Genomic DNA, 21,026 nt, shown 5'->3' with positions numbered 1-21,026 from the left:
ATCAGGTTACTCATGTCTGGAGAAAAATAACGAAGAATCTCGATAAAAATACCTGACTGCTGATACCGCATGAAAATCTGTTGACTACTTTTTGAGATTACAGTGAACACGCGGACATAAGCGACCAGATACTTTGTTTTGTGATATGACACGTCTTTTTGTATTAAAACTATGATATTCCTTTTAGTTCGAAATCTTTAAAAGCATCTAATACTGTTATTACCGGTCGCGACGTAAACCCCGTTCAATGCACCCCTACATTGCCTCCCTATATTCTAGAACGAGAGGGAGCACTCGAAAACATGCTTTTTCCACGTAATGCCTTTGAGGAAATTAAATAAACTGCAACACCGCATCATAAGCATCCTTACGAGGCGTAGTAACCGTGTACAGTTCCATTATAACATGCGACACGTGAATTGTACATAAAATTTTGTTATAACTATATATCTCTTACATTACAATATAAACAATTACAAAATATTATACAATAAATTACCATTACAACAATTACTGTATTCTTTAATTACTGTACATAATTATTTGTATCGTCACTCCATATTTTTGTATTGTTTGGCGTTGAAATGCCACAAAACTTTCAACAACCCGTGAGCTATACTGGTCGATTGATTTACTGATGTAGAACGACTTTCCTACCTTTTTTCCTACCAATTGTTTTTTTTTTAAATTGTTATTGATAGTCATTTATTTATTTATTTTATTGTATTGAAGACCCTATTGTCCATTATGTTAGTAAAACAATTTTCTTATTGCTAATGTTTGTAAAACAAGAAATATATAGTTAGTTAATTTTAGTATAAATAACTTATATTAACTTTTTATTTAATGTATCTATACTGATCTTTCTATAGACGAAGCTAAATCAGCAGCAGAAGCACTGTTTTAATCCAAAATGTAGTATAGAAAAAAAAACATTAATTTATGAAAAATATTTGTGATCTCGTATCCAACAATGGACATATACATCTCATATCGCAATGTACGGCTTGCTGCGCGCGCTCCCGCGGCTTCCTTTTATTTGGAGGCAAATACGAATTTAGACCCGCTCCCTCCAACTAGACTTTCTTGAATATATTTTACAGAATCTATAGAAATATCTTTCATACATAAAACGGAAAGCGAAAGCAAAGCGATCAAAAGATGCATAGTTTAATCTAGCAAAATGGAAATATTATTTCAATACAAGTTATCAAATATAAAATCTTTATTTTACTTTATTTATTAAAGTAAAATAAAGATTTTATATTTGAAATTATTATAATTAGCTTATATACTTAAAACGATTACTGCAAATATTACGTAATAGTTACTGAAAAAAGTACAATATATTTGATGTATACACGCGATTTCGGCCAAACATAGCCATTGATAACCGTTCAAGTGTTCAGTTCACAGACAGACAACCATCATAATCATGTGCTATTATTTAAGTCCTATTAAAATAGGAACATGTTTTGCATGCGAGGTCCACCAGGAATCTTGATAGGTCGTTAAGGAATTTACCTACTTTGAGATCACATGGACCCAGAGTCTTGACTTTTTTGGGTTAAAATTATTGTTTTTTTTTGGTTGGTCAAGGTCACTACTATATATCATCACACGTGGACGAAGTCGCGGGCACAGCTAGTTAATTGTATACTGAACTCTAGATAGAATATCTGTCATTCAAATTGCTTACTCTTAATATGTAACAATGAACATAATAACATTAAATGTCATGTTGTATATGTAGCTATAAGTTCAGACAATGACTTGTTTACTTTTTACTCTATTATAATTAAACAATGTACAGTTAATAACAATCAGTATTATTTTCCCACAGAGTTACAGACGGACAGTCAATGGCATTGGACTTCAGTGTCGATTTTTGGATTGTAATAGTAATACGTCAAAATGTCTCTTAGTGGAATTCTCTTTATATTATTTTTAATTCATTTCGTAAGTACCAACCAATGACTAAAGTTTCTATATCTTATTATTTATTTATTTTTAAACATATTTATACATAAAATATATTATGAGCAGCCTTTTCACAAAGATATTCAACCAACTTAAATAAGGAAGAGATTCTAATTTAAATTTTAACTGTAATTTTCTATGTATGTATCTTTTTATTACCTACTCCATTTGCAATTTGACATCAAAATTTTAAAAAGTCCTAAAATTGACTGCCAGTGTACCTATTATGGCTAATCAGTTAAATAAATATTTAGTCGAATAATATATATTTGACGACCTCGGTGGTAGAGCGGTCTAGCACACCGCTTTACGTCTGATGGTAGCGGGTTCGATTTCTCGCACAGCACAAACATTTGTATTCATGAGTATGATTGTTTGTATCGGTCTGGGTGTTTTCTATGTATAATATCTATGTATTTACGAAAAAAAAAATCCATTTATTTGTATCAGTTGTCTAGTACCCATAACACAAGATTTAGCTAGCTTAACTTGGGTCTAGATGGCGCTGTGTGAATTGTCCTGAACTAATATATTTTATTGGACTAAGTAGGTGGATTTATATATATACAAGAGGTAGATTGTTAAAAAGTCATCTGCGAGGGTCATTTGCAACTCAGTCTCGTCTATTTCAGTCAAGAAGCAGATTGCTTTGTAAGCTGTGGCTGTTTCGGTTGGTAAGCTGCAGATTATGCAGTGAAATTACGGGAGAAGAAGTGTGATATCATAATACTCTGGAATGGAAACGTAAGAGTAATATCACGAGAGTCACACGATAACGTGAAGTTCGTAGTGCTGTTCATGTATATAAGCGACGGTTACTGTTGTATCTTCAGGTCAACCATCAGCTTCTTTACTATTCTATATATATTTTTTTTAAATCTATATCTAGTAACTGGTGTACTAAGACATCAATATGATTTTAGGTAAAAGCAAAAGCTGACTCTATGGGGATGATTCAGGGTTATAATTACAACAATGTGTATGCTCCATCGACTGCTAACTTCAACGACATCTACACGAACACTCTCCAGCTCTCAGAGGATTCTGCCACTACCACTATTAAAGACGAAGATTTCTACATAACCGGTGCCTCTTTAGTAGAATTCCATTCAGAGAAATTTGAAACCTCATCTTCATCGTCACCTTCAAAACACACAAGATATTCTGATTATTCCAACAAGGTACAGATTAATGGAAAAAGAGAGTCTTTACCCTCGCACAGTGCAATGACGCCTTCAGAAGTTGATGTTGATAGTTACGTTAAAGTAATACCTATTAAATATAAAAGAATGAACTATCAACGAGGAGTATTAGATCTTCTCTTTCCACCAACAAGAGTGCGGACTTTCAAAAACGTTTTTGATACTGTCAAGAAACTGCTCTCTCACACATTTCGTAAATGAAAACGGTGTTTACATTTAACTGGAGAGATTATTGTGAAATGAGATTACATATACTAATAGAATTTAATATTGTTGCCTTTTATTGTTACACAACTTCCCCGTATCCTTACTCGCTTAAAAAATAAAAGCATGTTGGCATTTATCGCTGGCATAAATAAAAAAAAAAAATATAAAAACACATTCCAATTCACAACATTTGCTATTCATAATATCTTCGTAAAGATTGTACTTATATGCCATGTTATAATATGTTCTCAAAGTTTAAGATAACAGGAACTACGCGCCCTAAATGCTCATTTTGAATTTCGAACAACTAAAGTGCATCTCGATGCGTAATGGCCAACACTCAACATAGCAACGAGTACTAGACTAAAACGTGATTCACACTGATTGCACTAATTACACTCAACACGAACGCTCGACTGAGCGCTTGCCTGCCTGAGTGTCGGCTCGAGCGTTAAAGCCACTTGTCTCCAATTAATTTTTTGGATTACCGCCAAATGTGAACAGTTTGAATAACACTTGCTATATCTCAATTAGTTTTATCGTTTGTAATGGTTGTTTTTGTTTTCTAATGATTATTGTTAGAGGTTAATGATACAAGCAAAAATTTTGTCAAACGACACAGGCGGAAAGTATTAGAAAATTTGTTGCACAAAAAACCGGATTTACTTTGGAACCAACATAGAACTAAAATCAAATAATAACAATAAAAAGTAAGTTAAAAAACTAAAATCTAACTATTGAAAAAAAAACACTGTTTTCTATGTTTGATTGAAACAGATAAACTAAATAAATTCTGACCTGACTGACCTGACTGATTCTAAACATTATATTACCTATAAAAAGCTATGTTATCATCGAGTAACATAGACTGTATTCCAGGCAAGCAGCGCCGCCTGAATAAGTAGTAGGTATGTTATAAAATATAAACTCATAATTTCACAAAAACAGCGGTCCAATAAAAGCAAGTAATAATATGACAGGGACCCTCTCTCAGCACCGAGACATCGGCAAGTCGGTAATTTTTCTGTCGTCCATTTTTTATTAAAATGAAGTTAAGCCCGCTGACTCAGCTGGGAGGTGATAATTTCATATTCAAAAGATATAAAGTGAGAACAGGAAGATTCGAAACGACTAAGGTCATTGATGGGGAAATTGTAGATACGTTTTTTAAGTAATCATACTTTCATTTGTTTTATTAAATCCTGGCACCTACTGCTGCATACCATGCTATACCAGAAGTTTTATATCCAATTTTCTTACCTTCTCATTCCTGTTCATACAGATCATATACCAGATGGGTTTGTTGTTTACAGTGCTAAAAAATATAGTATTTACGTGAAGGCGATTCAATTGATTTTAAAATAAAAAAAAATCTACTATTTATTTCGTAGATTGCTTCTTAGAGTTATCTGTCGTTAAAAAATGTAAATTGTAGATTACAATTAAATACTTTTCCGTACGTGTTTAAGCCATAGTCAAAGCGACTCTCCATTACAAAATCACTTTATAGTGTGTATGTACTTTGTGTATGTGGTTTTCCGGCGGTGAAGTTAGCGTTAATTATAATTAACGCTGGACAATTAACACAACCTCATCTAGTCCCACGGTAAACCGAGCTTATATTATAGATACATGACAACTGATATAAAACTTAGAGTTTTTTTTTGTAAGTACATACATAATATACATAGAAAACACCCAGACCGATACAAACAATTATATTTATGAATACAAATGTTTGCACCGAGTGTGGAATCAAAACCATGACCTTCGGAAATAAAGCGGTATGTTAAACCGCTAGACCACCGAGGCCGTCAATACTCTAATTTTCTCCGAATAGCAATAAAGTCATCAGTCCAATCAGTAAACTCCATCACCACATCAGCCCTGCAATAGCCTATTGAATTACGCAGCCATAATGGTTACCAAGCTATATACACTAATGAAACAGTACGAGGTCGGATTAAAACGTTCTGAAAGTTTTGTTGAATTAACACGAAAATGAAATTTAAACCTCTGAATACAAATCCGGAGTTCGATTTAATTATCACTAATAGGATAAAGGAAGCCGATGGCGTGGAAACCGGCTGAAAAGTTATACGAATTACGGAATTTCACTGAAACTCATCAATTGTAAAAGATTTTTCCAGAAATATCCATGATACAGTTAATGTGCAGGGAATGTATTTATAGTGCCATTCATTTAGTCAGACAGAATTAAAATCTATTTCAATAGGTCTAGATTTCAGACATTCAACGAAGAATGAAAAATAGCCCTTGGACTTTTATAGGAAACAGTAGGTATCTTGAGACAGTATATCTAGACGAAAAACATGTAACTGGAATGGTAAACAAGCTCACCCGTTTCCCCATCCCTCTGATATTACGTGACAACCGTTGTCTACGCAACACTAACACTGCCATAGATATCACGTCATCATTCGAAGCCCGTGGTACTTGCTCATTTATTGTCACTCCAGACGACTAAAGTATAGACAGCTCAAATCATCATGATTCTTCAAGCATCCTTTAAGTCAGTATCAGTTAACAGCGAATAACGTGTTGATTTATACACATTATTAAAAATTAAATTTTGTTGATCAGATCAAAAGATTTTTTCAGAACACGCGTGTTAAATAGGAATTTTTAAAAATACATTTGAATTAAATAAAATACCCAATCTATTATCACAAGGGCCTATGGTCCAAATACAAGTTTAGTAGATTGAGTACCTTTAGCTGAAAATCAGGATAGATGATTTTAAAGATAACAACTTCAGAAGTCAATTAATGAGATACAATTAAAGCCATTCAGTTTATAGATAACGATCATAATGAATCTATGGACATTTATAATAAACGTAATGTTATAATTTGAAGTGTAGTCGCGGCCGCCGCGCTGCTTGGCAAACGCGTGCAAGCGTTAAATGAATGAACTTTTATAAGTTAAGGTCCCACCAAGTTGGCGTTTAATACCGACTTTGAGGCTTCGCCATGATGAACAGCACCCTTACTTTTAATGACTTTTTGCTAATATTCAGCGGTTCGCTTTTGGTGCGGAAAAAAACTTTGGCAAGCGGTGAATTTTGAGCTTTCGATTCTGAAAAGATACCGACGCGTTTACTTGCCGCCTAATAAAAACTTTGAGAACACGCTAAGTATGTAAAGGTCCATGATTCGAAAACTTTATTATTACTGTTTTAAGTCGACTTCGAAAAAGCAGTTTCTAAACTCAATGTAGTGTATTTTATTATCTAATATGGAATAAGCCATGAAGCGCCCATTGCTGACTATGGCATGACGTTCCTGTACTTGTTCTTGTAAAACTAGTAACTTCACTAACAAACTCACTCTATAAACCATAATACAGCATTAAACAGACTAATTGTAGTCAGAGGTGCTTGAAATAAACATTTTGCCATGCAAAAAACTTGGATTTAAATATTCATCATTATGTAAACACAGCTGGATTATATTTTAAGGGATGATAATGGAAAGGTGCACCCGCCTGCGCTAACGGTTTACGCTGACGGGGCACCAGTGGAAGATGATAAGATGAGCATGGGGTCAGGTCAGTTAGCCCATCGTGACAAACTCACCAGGAATTTGTCACGATGGTTTCCAGGGGGAACTCACAGCTGGATATTATAATTGCCCAAAACCAAATAACATGAACAAGAACGAAAGAAGAAGAGCCCTACACTAAAATATCGGACGAATAAGGTTTGGATAAGGATGACGATGATAATTTATATAACGAATTTTCATTATTTAAATTTCATACATCAGTAACTAATACCTATTAACACTCATATTTTAATAGCAATAATCTTGTTGAGTGAATTTCACAAAGTGTAAACTGCAGAAAATATTATTTTTCTAAAATAAGTCATGCCAGAACACCGCAGGTGGGGGCGCCACTTGTCTATTTGTTGTCATTTGCATACTATCCGCCGTGGGAGCCGCCTGCCTCACGAGCCGCACACAAAGAGATTTTCATATTTAATATTCTGTTTAGTATAATTGCCGACGTATTTCCTGCACTATCCCATGTTTTAAGCTTATTTGCATACGTAGATTTTACTCTACAAACATTCTCGTTGTCTGTTTTAAAATAAATTTAATTCAACCTAACTACTCTTTGTTTTTATGAATAAAATATAGAAATAATTTTATATTTCTTTCTTCATTCAATCTATCCAACATTATAGACTAATTCTGAAATTAAATTAACTGAATTTTATTTGCAGAAATAGAATAGCATAGATAATAAATAGAATATGAGAAGCCAAGGGAAAATGTAAGTTGCAAAAAATAAGATAATTAATTCTACATGGAATGTATTAACAAAAGATCAAAAAATATTTATTAAATTCATGCATGCATGAAGTATTTTACGCTGCTTGCAGAGACACAATCAAATTACGAGGCAAGTATTTTATAAACAAACAAAGCTAGTACACACAAAGTAGCTACCTTGTACAACATTCTTAATAATTATCGGATGGCAGACCATCAGAAACATGTCCAAGATACTGAAAGCAGTGTTGATAAGTGCATACAGTATGGTTGTTCTTCAATTATTAAAAACTTTTTTTGTAAAAAATAATGAACTGATCCTAGATATAGAATATATGATTCGAACACCTGGAACATTGAAAAAGATGGAATTACAATTAAGAAAATACAAATATAACGTCACAGCAATGAGCAGAAGTTTTCAAATGGCAGAAAGATTACAAACTGATTTGAAATATATACTAAAGTGGACACAAGCATTTTCACATTACGACTCGCCAATCTTTAAAAATGGACAGGAATCACTCCTTAAATATAACTGCACGTACAAAAATTGCTATTTCAGTGGTGATAAAAGTCTACTTCTAGACGTTAGATATTTCGATGCCATTTTGTTCGACGTCGAAAATTATTGGGATTACGATCCTATTTTACGAAGTCCTCATCAAAAGTATATATTTGTCGGTCTAGAATCGGCAGACAATTTTCCTGTAGTACATCCGAAATATGATTCTTATTATAATTTAACATGGACATATAAATTAGACTCGGATGTGTTTGGAGCCTACATTATAATTCTGGACGAGAACGATGAAGTTGTAGGTCCTAAAGTGGATATGGAATGGATAAATCCAATGCTTCCAACTCCTGAGAATATTAGAAAAAAGTTACTAGTCAAAAGAAAAGCGGCAGCTTGGTTTGTTTCGAATTGTAAAACTAAAAGTCGTAGGGAAGTTGTTGCAAAGCAATTAACTAAGGAATTACTGAAATATGGTCTATCTATAGATATATATGGTTTGTGTGGTAGACTTGATTGTTCCAAAGATCGTATGTACGACTGTTTAGAAGATTTAGAGCATGATTATTATTTTTATCTCGCATTTGAGAATTCTATAGCAGAGGATTATGTTACAGAAAAGATTCTGTATCCATTGTTACATTATACGGTACCAATCGTTTACGGCGGGGCAAATTATACAAGGTTAGTCCTTATATATTTATAAATTTTATATAGAATTTATAAGACACGTATATACATACGTAGCTTTGATCTTTCTTTGAATTTGATCTTCTTTTCATGTCAATTTTTATATACAATATTTTAATTTGAGTATAATATTCATAAAATATATCCACCTTCATGTCACGGGCTCTGTAGATAAAATAAGATTACTATACAAGTCAGTTTGTAAAGCTATAGATCACTATCATCATCATACATTATATCATATCATATCATACATTAACTTTTGCTTCATTCAGTTTTTTTATGTTCATAATTGAAATGCCAAATAGCCAAAGGTCTACCTACTGGTAAGTGGTGATCACGGGTCGCTTTTGTACATGAATGTTTCCTATCATGTGTTACCATGCTGGAGAACTAAAGATATCATGCGTCTATTTTGTAATTCCATTTTGTGAAAGAAGCAGTAAATTTAATTTATTAAATCAGTATATATATCTAATAATAATTTTATCAATGTTGATTACCAGGTTTTTACCTCCACATTCGTATATAGATGCAGGCAAACTGACTTCCAGTGAAGTTGCATTTTTAATGTCACAAGCAGTGAAGGATCCTAAAATATATGCTGAATATTTCAGGTAGGACATATGTCAATATGTATAAATTTTTCGACACAATAATAATAATAATAATATAATATCTTAGGACAATTCACACAGCGCCATCTAGTCCCAAGCTAAGCAGAGATTGTGTTATGAGTACTAGACAACTGATATAAATACATGGATACATTTTTTTTTAATAATTACATATTATACATAGAAAATACCCAGACCGATACAAACAATCATACTCATAAATACAAAATGTTTGTACCTTGCGAAGAATCGAACCCTAGACCACCAGGGCTGTCGCATTGTCGCATGTCACAATGGTTTATAAATTTGCTTATATCAACATCAAAAAGCATTTATATGACAATTTATACTTCTAACTAACCTTCCGGTGACAGAGGCACAGAAAACAATCCTTGATTACTACAATGTCGACGTGACTTGGTATAATCAAATATATACATTATAATAATAAATTGTCTTTATAAAAAGCAAGGATGAAATCCTTAAAGCAGTCTTGCTAACAGAACTGGTAGAGCTGTAATAATATTTACGGCGGTTAGATCTGTCAAATTATTAGTGTTACATAGAATTTCTTCTATTCTAATTCAATCCTTACTGAAGCTTTTAGTGTTTTCACATTGTACATAGTATCAACTCCTAACAATGGTATTAGTTAGTCCGACTCGACACAATATTAAAAGGTCTCGATACAATATTAAAAGGCAAACAATTAAACAATTAATTATGTTACCAACTAATTTCTTTCCTTTCAGGTGGCATAACCATTATAAGTACATGGAAGCGAATGAAGTAATGAAGGCATGTGACCTCTGTACGAAATTGAATACACTCAAAGAAAATAACATTAAAACGAAGCTAAGAAAATGGTGGAACGTCAACAAAACTTTGTAATCCATATTACAAATGCGATACACGTTAGTGTATCTTCAAACTGTCGAGAAAAACATTGAAATATATACACAAAATTTCATCTGAATCAATCCAGTCGGCTAAGAGGAGTTAGGTGACAAACACATGCAGAAGAATTACATAAATTAAGAAGATCTTACAAATTCATTGGATCAATAGAGAAATATAGTAATTACATATTGACTATTGGCGTAATTATAAAATTTTATAAGTGACTAAAAGTCGAACTTTTTCTGGCTTAGATAAATCTATATCCATTTGAACGTACTAGTAGAACAAAATAATATAAAGTACATTGACAATTGTTTCCTTAGGGGTATTTAGAAGCATTACCCAATAGTAGTAATGGTTTTTTCCATCACTGGATAGTAAGAATATTAGTGGACATAAAAAGTTATTTCAATGGTAGTATGTCGGTATGAAATAAAATATAATGAGCGATATAGAGTGCTTAAAGTTAACTTTATTTGAATAAAGACTATTTGCAAGTATATAATAAATAGTAATTTTTATTTGTGCTTATTATAAAATTCCAGGAATTGGGTTTAAAGATCACTTTTTTTATTTGCTGTTGTTGTTCGTTTCTTTTTGTTTGATGTTTCAATTACTTGCATTATGTCCTGTTTTCTAAACTAGGTATAAAACTGTATTTTAAGCGTGTACATTTCATGTACACTGTCTTTACATACTTCATTAATAGAAATATTTTATTAAATTTATATCATAATAATTGAAACACTACTAAATTAATTTAAAATACATAATAGCAATTAGTATGAAACGTTCAAACTTTACTGAAACAATCCAAATGACTGTGGACAAAAAGTCCTAAAGTTACAGTGAACTATAATCCCTAACTATAAAGCCTCCACAATTCGTATAATACATTTAAAAGGCATCCCAAAGCAATCCTCTTACAGAGCTCGTTAAACGAAGTCATTATTCAAAGCCTCAAATTTGCACCGAGATAATTCCAATTAGGGTGGAGTCATTGCAATCGGCCCAACGCAGGGTTCCGTATAAAGAAAATAAAACCATTTACTGTATACATATTAATCGATCTAACTTAAAAAGAAGAAGTTATCAAATTGCGGTATTTTTTGTTACTAAAAGAATAATATTCATACAAATTTTAAAAAAAATCTTATGTAAACATAGAGAAAGCCTGACTCATCAGCTTAAACCCTGAAAAAACATGCAATGTTGATTTTTTCACAGATGTGTCTCAAGATTCGAATAATAAATATGTTATTACTCCTATTTAGTGCTTATATGGTAATTTTAAGTAAAATATTTTCTATAGGTTCTATTGGAGCGAACTATGGATTTGATTATCCGTATTCCAAACTCAAAGAATTTCTTAAATCGGTACTGAAAGCGACTTTCTAATATATAAATTCCTGTCTCGTACTTGGAATTTTAATTTAGTTGTACCTGAATTCAATGAAACTAGATTTCAAGAGCACCTACAATACAGGTAGCACCTGCTAAAACTCGAAACGTAATGGCGGATACAAATTAAGAAACAAACGGAGATGACGGCGAAATTACTTGCAAGTAGATTTAAAATTTTACAATTGTAATAAATTTACATCAAATTATCAGGCATCTTCATTTGTTATTTAATTTTAAATTTCGTTAATTATAAAGTTCACATTTCCCCATCCCTAATATTTCCGATCTAATACATAAAAAAACTTTATAAGGAACTCTCTATAAAAAATAATACTCGTTACAGCCTAGTATTTTTTTGTAATGAATATAATTAAAATTTCCGCTGACACCTGGAATATTAAAACCATTCCGTTTTGATGACGAGCAGTCGCTATGAAATATCTCAATCTCAGAAAGTAATGAACTTGGCTTCTTTCTTTTTTACCAGACTGTCAAAGACGGGAAGATTATTTTCTGTTTATCTAATACTAAGATTTATTAATTAAAAGCATACTACTAGATTAATTGAATATCATCCAGACCGTAGTGTTTTATTTATTTAAACTGTGTAACGGACTTTCAAGTCTGTACAAATGTAATCCAATATAATACAGAAGAAATATTTTTTTATTCACTTTAATTAGTTACAAATTTTTAGTAACAATTTACTTCAGTCTATAACTAGTAGTATACCTACAATTATAAGTTTATTTAAGAGTCCCTGTAACAATTTGGGTCCAAAAAATAAAAAAAGCAAATATTATTGATACACTACAGAAGTGTGACAAAAGTGTTATTATCGTAAAGGTCTTTAAATAAATCTAAGATAAAAAAAGGGTGACAAACGTAACAACAGAATATTGTTACGTTTGTTATAATACATTATTGAATTGATATTAAATTTATAATGTTTTTATGTTGTAAAAATAAAAAACAATACTTAACTAATTTTAACAATTCTTTCACTTATAGAGATATAACTAACTAACTTATCTAATATAATCGATTTTTTTAATTCGAGTTATCACAAATTTATAAATGTATGTGACTGCAAATTGGTGTCATAGGGTCATCTACAACAATTGTTTTCAATTGTATAGATGTATGTGGACTATTCTTTATTCGAGTTCTAGTTTTAATATTCCAGAGAATCATTAAAAATTATAGCCTACACAGTCATTTAGAAAGTAGAGTCTATACTTTATACTAGCTCTTCCCGCGACTTCGTCCGCGTGGAATTTAACTTTATTTTTCTAAAATAAAAGTAGTTTAAGTTACTCCTTATTACATCAGCTACCTGTTAAAAAAAGTCCCGACAAAATCCGTTCAGCCATTTCAGAGATAAGCCGGAACAAACAGACAAACATACAGAGAGACAAAAATTGTAAAAAATGTTATTTTGGTGTATGTACCATATTTATATTCTATATATGCATGTAGTAAAAAACGGTGATTTCAATATTGCAAACAGACAGTCCAATTTTATTTATATGTATAGAAATAGTCTCCTTTTCCGATAGTCGGGTAATAAAGTGTGTACCATTAGTAGATAGCGAAGTTTGGCAAAAATAACTGGCTCGCTAACGAAATCTCCGGCCGAGTTCAACTTGTTAATTAGTTTCGTTGCCACTACTTTATGTGTGTACACTGTATAGTGACGTAGTGATAAGAATAATAAACAACAATGTACATTTTATAGTATAAAAATGTGTTAACCGGCCAGTTATTTTCTATAAAATTTGAGTTACAATTTATTTATTTAATTGGGGACCGACGAGGATAGAATAGAATATTTTTTGTTCAAATAAATTTTATACAAATGATTTGTAACATTAACATTTTTCTTTTATTCTACTACTCATTCGGAATGTAGATTGAGTCGAGACAAATGGACTTGAATCTTACCTGTTACTCTTTTAAATAAATGATATTCACCTTTATATGTTTAGGATTTTCTGTTAATAGGAACTACCTAAATTAATGTTTTACTCTTGTAACTTGGTGAGAGATTTATATAGTGATCAGTACTTACAAACAACACGTTTATTATTAGAACTGATTAGTCAATGTTCAACAATATCATCATGCACTCAAATTACACGCCACCGAGAAACAAAACTAATTGTAGGTATATCTATAGCAATACATAATCATTAATTACCATTCAGTTTTAGAAAGATGGTATATAACTATATATACTAATTAAAATAGAAAATATATTCGAATATATCTCAAGGTTGCCAATATTTGCCATAATTGCCAACTGTAATAATAGAGAAAAAATATTACAATGCCTATTATTCCACATAACTATGAAAGTCAGATATACTTTCACAATCATAATATTAATACGGCTTTGATTTTTTTTATGGATGATAATAGAACGATGCACCCGCCTGTGCTAACGGTTTACGCTGGCGGGGCATTAGTGGAAGATGATAAGATGAACATGAGGTCAGGTCAGTAAGCCCATGGTGAGAAATGATAAATTCACCAGAAATTTATCACGATGGTTTCCAGGGAGAACCGCGTGGAGGTCAACCTGTCATGGTACATTGCTAGTAATGAGGCATGAGTCCACATTTCTAACGATCCCCTTCCCGCCATTAATGCCATATCTCAGCCTTCAACGCCTTGGAGGCTGAAAAGGAATACAACAGAGGTACCCACGCAGATGAATTCGTATAAAGACCACATAGGTCACTCATTCTCAAGTTACTTAAAAAAATGTATGTACCCGTATATTGTACAAGCATCGAACTACCTACGAGTACGTACATAACTCGAACAAGTTAGTGATGAGTCGATAAGGAGATAATCTGCTATATCGCAAAAGTTTTCACTACTAAATACAAATAGAGGCTTAGTCGTTATTCTCATACAGCTTTGTTATCTCTTGACAAATGCTGTTTTAAACCTTTGAATATTAATGGCTTGTTAAACACTCGACTTTATAACCATGGCATTGTAAATAATAATTGAAATATTATAAATAAAAAATTGTTTAGGGTTCTGTTACGTCGATAAATTCTTCCAGTAATAGTTTTTCTCATATATCTTCCATTATCCTGAGTAATTTATAGTTCTTATTTTATTTTATTTTTAAATTTAATTATTTCGACAATAGAGGAGTATTTTTATATTTATTGAAATAAAAAAACTCCTCTCGTTTATTTTTTATTGTAATAATTCACCGGTAACGGGTAATAGTATTATAATTGAATAACAGAAAGGGTGGACTTTCTGCTCCCACTGAGTTGTAGGCTGGATAGGCCTATTTGTCTAGATAAAAAATCTTTTAATTTTATTAAAATCAGAAATTGTAACAGTTTATTATTATTAATATGCTACATCTCACATAAATCTTCACTTTTTCACATCAACTTACAAATTATTTCTGTTTGTGCGCATTATGACACACAATTACGTTTTAATATTCAGTTACCTCGCAGTAACAAGTGCTTGTTAGTTCTTTAAACTTATTTCCTAGCCTTTGTACGGGCCGGGCTCTCTCGTTTATATCTGCAATAGTCTGCACCAGTGGTTCCCAATCTGTTCAAAAATCCCAATATACATAATGTTAACATAAATGTAACGTTATATGTTTATTACAACGTTTCATTTATGTTAACATTAAATTTAAATGACAAAACGGCTGAACTGATTCTAATGAAATTGCACTTCATGTGATATGTTGTACAATGAGGGTAGACATAGGCTATTTTTCAACTATAAAAGGAGACGAAGTCGCAGATAACATTACTAGTAGTGTTAATATGTTTTTCGACTCTCGTGTATACTATATATTTACTCGTGCAATTATAGGAAAATTAAAGCAATGTATTACAAACTTACTTTTCTGGGTGTTACCTCTCAAATCGGGGTTTTGGATACTTCACAAAATACCACAAAATGACGTCCCGAGGCGTGGCGATTCACAGTTGAGAACCACTGGTCAATGCTTAAAATTACCTTCATAAGGATGCAGCCTGAATAACACTTACAACTAGGGTTGCCAACTATCCCGATTTTAATGGATGTCCTGATTTCAGACTTCTGTGTGTCCTCTGCCTACAAAGAGACTGGCGAGATGCCAATCTACCGGATTTATGATATATATAATTTTATTATTCATGTTCCCGTCATATTCGTTGCTGATCCTTAGGCATTCTACAGAATAATACATGACCGAGGGTCGTGACTATGATCAATGCGACTCATTCCAACGATAATCGAAATCACGGCGGCCTTAGCCGAGGTCATCGTAATTTCAATTACCAGATCAAAGTCGTCGTCTCCTAGATTCATGCCATCCTACTAGGACTTATTGTTAATTGACTCTTTAAGTCCCTTTTTACAGTGACATCAGCACAGTTAAAAAAATCACATCTCGACGTGTGTTAGATAGCTATTGTAACCTAATTATAAGAGCGTAAAAGACAGACTTTTTAATAAATTTAGTACCCCAATTATTTATTCCCATCCCAAACATCCCGGTTTATGATCAGTTGTCTAGTACCCATAATACAAGCTCTGCCCTCACTAGATTTCGCTGTCCAGTATTGTTATTTATTTATATCAATATTACAATTTAATAAATATAACTTTATATAGGTTTGTTATTTGTTTTATATGATCTATTTATAGTTTAAAATTAGGACGCGGTAAGTGCCAAATTCCGAAACGTCACTAGACGAATTTTTATTGGACCTTTTATTAGGTTCGTTCGACTTGATACTGACTCATCGGTTCCACAGTTACGCCCTTTCCATGTACCGCACTGAAGTTCCGTTTCGTAGCACGGTACCGAGGACTTTTTCAGCCATATTGACAATGTTTTTCGTTGCCTGTAGTATATATGTGTATATCAAAATATAAATTAAAATCATCAAATTCTGCTATTCAGGGCATTGCAACCAAAATTTACTAACATTATACAAAAATTAAAATCGATATTTTTTTGTATGTAATTTTTTATAATAAAATTATAAAATAATTAAATAAAAAAATACCTATAAAAAGCGACAATATTAAAAAGTAACATGGAGTATATTTAAAAAAAAATCTCAAAAGAGATTCTCATATTAATTGCATCCGCGCGAAGTCGGGATAGTTCACTAGTAAATATGAAATATATAATGAAATAAATAATAGAAATCAATAACATAAAAAGAATATAATCAAGAAATGATGCTGAAATAAATTAAGAATAGGTGGCCAGTATACCACGATTCAGAATTGTTAATTAAAATTTATAAAAAATAATAATAACAAAGGGTATTATACAATTTAAACTGATGCCGCAATTAGCATAGATAAAAACATCACACCAGGTGTGATGCAGTAATACCAACATTATGCCATGGATTACACTTGACATTTTTGTCTGACATGGGTGCGAGAGTGCGTATTTAAGTAATAAATCCATTTATTTACTTACAAGTATATCAAATGATCCAAATAGGTTGGACACACAATACGTGGAAAGGATAAATAGAGTAAAATAGTAACTAGTTGGTACTCAAGATAAGAATAAAGGCAGAAAAGACGACCAAATAGAAGATGGAAATAGAATAGAATAGAATAGAAAATCATTTATTCAAATAAACTTAATTTAAGCACTTTTGAATAGTCACTAACAATTTGTTTTTTTTTAAGTTTGTCTCATCACAAGAAGAACGAGCAAGAAACTTGTGTGTTGCTCTTTTAAATAATCCTTGTAAGTTTACATTTACAAGTCGAAACGTGTGAATACAAACTACCAACAAGCACTAATTTTTGGGTCAAATATAAATATGCAATAAGATTAAATCAGTCGTAGTGATAAGAGCAGACCAGTCCCTACAAGCAGCACTCGTTCACGAGTATGACGGATGAGCCAGCCATCACTGCGCTCATATATATTTTAAAGACGACCAAATAGAAGATGGACAGATGACATAGTTAAAACAGCAGGTTAGAATCACTCGAGATAGAACGGAATCGCCGCTTTAATTCCGGTCGCGGGATCGATTCCTCGTACGGTACATACATTTAAAACTATTAAAATTTACAGTCAATTAATTTAGCCCTTTGAATTTATGATCGGAGACAATTTAGACGCATACTACATATGAAGTACAAATACTAAATCTAGTCAAGCTAAAATTAGCCATTTAAGTTTAATTTAATTTAAATATTTTTATATTATTACTAGTAGGGCTTGACTAGGAGGCATGCAGGAAAGTTTGAGCTAAGCGACAACGAAAGTGATCCGATATATTTATATATACAACTAAACTAAATGGAATTATATAATAACTATGTAAGGTTTCCTAAGGATTGGCAACGTGATACCACTGGTATTACAGTCGTCTATAGGACCCAATCCTTATTCGCCAACTACGTAGTTTTAAAAAATAAACATAACACGACTTAATAAACCTAAAATTTCCTAGTTTTCACTACATAACTTTTAGCCCGCCAAAAAGCAAGTAAATAGCAAAAACAGCAAACAGCGCCGACACCATCTCGAATTAATGGGTGGCCGGCTGTTTTTTTGTTGCGTTCCCGCAAAGCGCATTCGTGCGCGTATCTATTCATCATTTAATTTACATTTGAGCGTCCGACCGCGCAGCTATATTCGGCTGGTCGGCGAAAAACACTGTATCTGACATTACATATCCTTAATACATGTCTAAAAAGAGACGAATGAGTCAGGAAGTCATGTCAGATATCGACATCTAGTATTTTACCAACAAACTGTGATATATGTATAATATATTTAGAAATCCTAATTTATTTATTTATACTTATTAGTATTATAAAACTACATTGTTTGTTTGGTTGGTTGATCATTGGAACCCGCTAATCTCAGAAACTACTAGTTCAAATTGCATTATTATTAGCATTGGATAGCCCATTTAACGAGCTAAACTTACAACAATAGTTGATTTATTTATTAAATAATTTTTGCAAATATAATACAAATTAATTCACTGCTAGACAACGTCATACCACGACCATAACTAAGGCGTGAGACATCAATAAAGAATGTTGCGAAAAACGGGAATAGAATTATTCCTTTCGAGAGGATTGTGGATTAAACTAAGAAAGTTTGAACTCTTTTGGAGATGTATTACAGGTGATAATGTCCCATATTTTCTTGACAATACAAACTATACCATCGTGGATCCAATACCTCGACTGTAAGATTCCAAAGATTCCCGCCAGATCGAAACTCACTAGGAGTTTGAATCTAGCGTGTACTATTTTATCAATTTATACTATATATCTGATTAACTTCGCCACAACATGAATGCTAAATAATGCCTCTGTCTACACCATCTGTAATGACAGTCATAAAAGTACATAATTAAAATTTTGTTTTATTATCATAGTAATAATGAAAAAGAACAAAATGTACTAAGCTTCAAATACATTAAAACATTTGTCAGTTACCAGTTTTTGTCGTCTGCAGTAATTCTGTGCAATATACGAAATTATAATAAGTATGTAAACAATTAAAATGTAATTAAAGCTGAACCTGACATATGTTAAAACAGCAGTGTAGAATCATAGATTTTTGTTTTACATGAATGTGTAAAATATTAGTTGAGAATCGATGGGTTTGTTTGAATCCGTGCCGTTTTTGTACACAAATACGAGCTACAGTATATTCTGAATCTATTGTTGTCTCTTTGTTAACTTTAATTAATTTCGTAGCTGAACATTGCAAAATAGTTTTAATAAACGTAATTTAAGAATTAATTTACTTGGTAAAGTCGTTTTGTAAAAGTCACAGCTATTGTCTGAAGGAAAATTAGATAGAAGAAAACAAAATATATGAAGACAAAATTATTACACTTTACAAAAAGTGAAGACTTCAATTTTAAAAATCCTTAGTATAAAATCTTACAGACTTGGATAAGACATTAGAGATAAGAAATTTAAAGACTTTTTGTGTTATTCAGACGACGTAATTTTTTTAGATCAAAATAGGCGTTGTTTTTTTTTTCTTCTAGCTGTGATCCGTCAATTAACTTACAATTTTTAACTTTTTTTAGTCTTCATAATTTAAATTGCCTTCGAGTCAATTTAATGTAAAAAAACACAGCTATTGACTGATGAGGAATCAATTAGATAGAAGAAAACTCTTATGAAGACAAAATTATTACACTTTACAAAAAGTGAATTAATTTAGCCCAATTTTAATTTTTAAAATCTTACAACTTGGATTTTTTTTGTGTTATTCAGGCGACATAATTTTTTAGAACAGTTTATTATCAAAGTTTATCTTTAGCCTTTTATTGTGATAAGCTAGCAAACAGATGTACATATAAACCAACTGTAGCATTTATAATGTTCAATATTGATTAAAAATTACAACGCAAGAACTGAATGAACCACGAGCACCACAAATTATAGATTTTATCCCTATCCTTTCATTTAGGCTCGGCGGCGATTACCACTTTCGTCACATTGTATAAAAAAACTATACGGAACCTACTTCCAATTAACCCTACACGTATACCTAACCTGTATGAATGTACCTACATTCATAATACCCTACTCTAGGTATTAGAGTTCCAATCCTACAATGATATTCTGTATTAAATTATATTATCCTCATTGGCATTCTGTATCATGTGTTTTAGTTACATCTGCATTTTAATAGCTCCCATTCGAAAGGTAACCAGCACATCCGTTCATGCTAATCGATATTACTATTATAAATTCGAACATACTACTGTTTGTTACCTTTTTACGATAAAACAAATTAGACAGATATAAAACTTTGACAAATAAATTATATTATGTGGATATTGGCAATCTTTTATCTCATAATATATCTATAACTCTTAATGACCTCAGTGGTGTAGCGGTTTAGCACACCGCCTTACTTCCGATGGTTGTGGGTTCGATTCCTCGCACGGTACAAACATTTGTTTTCATGGCTATGATTGTTTGTATCGGTCTGGGTGTTTTTTATGTATGTATTTACGAAAAAATATATCTGTGTATTTGTATCAGTTATCTAGCATCCATAACACAATCTATAGCTAGCTTAACTTGGGTCTAGATAGCGTTGTGTGAATCGTCCAGAGATTATTATTATTAAAATAAGCAAACTTCACGACTAACAGCTAGCCATCTCCATAATTAATGTCTGGATATATTTTTTATGGGGGTT

At 32.0% G+C, this 21,026-nt stretch overlaps 2 protein-coding genes across 2 annotated transcripts; both read left to right on the top strand.

The window, feature by feature from the left end:
• The first annotated feature begins 584 nt into the window (after window positions 1-584).
• Window positions 585-3,383, top strand: LOC131853923 (uncharacterized). Its single transcript, XM_059205013.1, has 2 exons — window positions 585-608; window positions 2,904-3,383. Exons 1-2 carry the CDS (start codon window positions 585-587, stop codon window positions 3,381-3,383), a joined length of 504 nt encoding a protein of 167 aa, XP_059060996.1.
• A 4,528-nt stretch (window positions 3,384-7,911) lies between these two features.
• LOC131854022 (alpha-(1,3)-fucosyltransferase C-like) lies at window positions 7,912-10,710 on the top strand. The gene is made up of 3 exons (XM_059205150.1): window positions 7,912-8,888; window positions 9,401-9,511; window positions 10,264-10,710. Exons 1-3 carry the CDS (start codon window positions 7,912-7,914, stop codon window positions 10,400-10,402), a joined length of 1,227 nt encoding a protein of 408 aa, XP_059061133.1. The 3' UTR covers window positions 10,403-10,710.
• The last annotated feature ends 10,316 nt before the right edge of the window (window positions 10,711-21,026 follow it).

This window comes from Achroia grisella, unplaced genomic scaffold, assembly GCF_030625045.1.
Source record: "Achroia grisella isolate CSIRO2021 unplaced genomic scaffold, CSIRO_AGI_Agris_v1 utg918, whole genome shotgun sequence".
NCBI classification, from domain to species: domain Eukaryota; kingdom Metazoa; phylum Arthropoda; class Insecta; order Lepidoptera; family Pyralidae; genus Achroia; species Achroia grisella.
The sequence above is the reverse complement of the archived record's forward strand: the minus strand, read 5'-3'. Positions and strand labels throughout refer to the sequence as shown.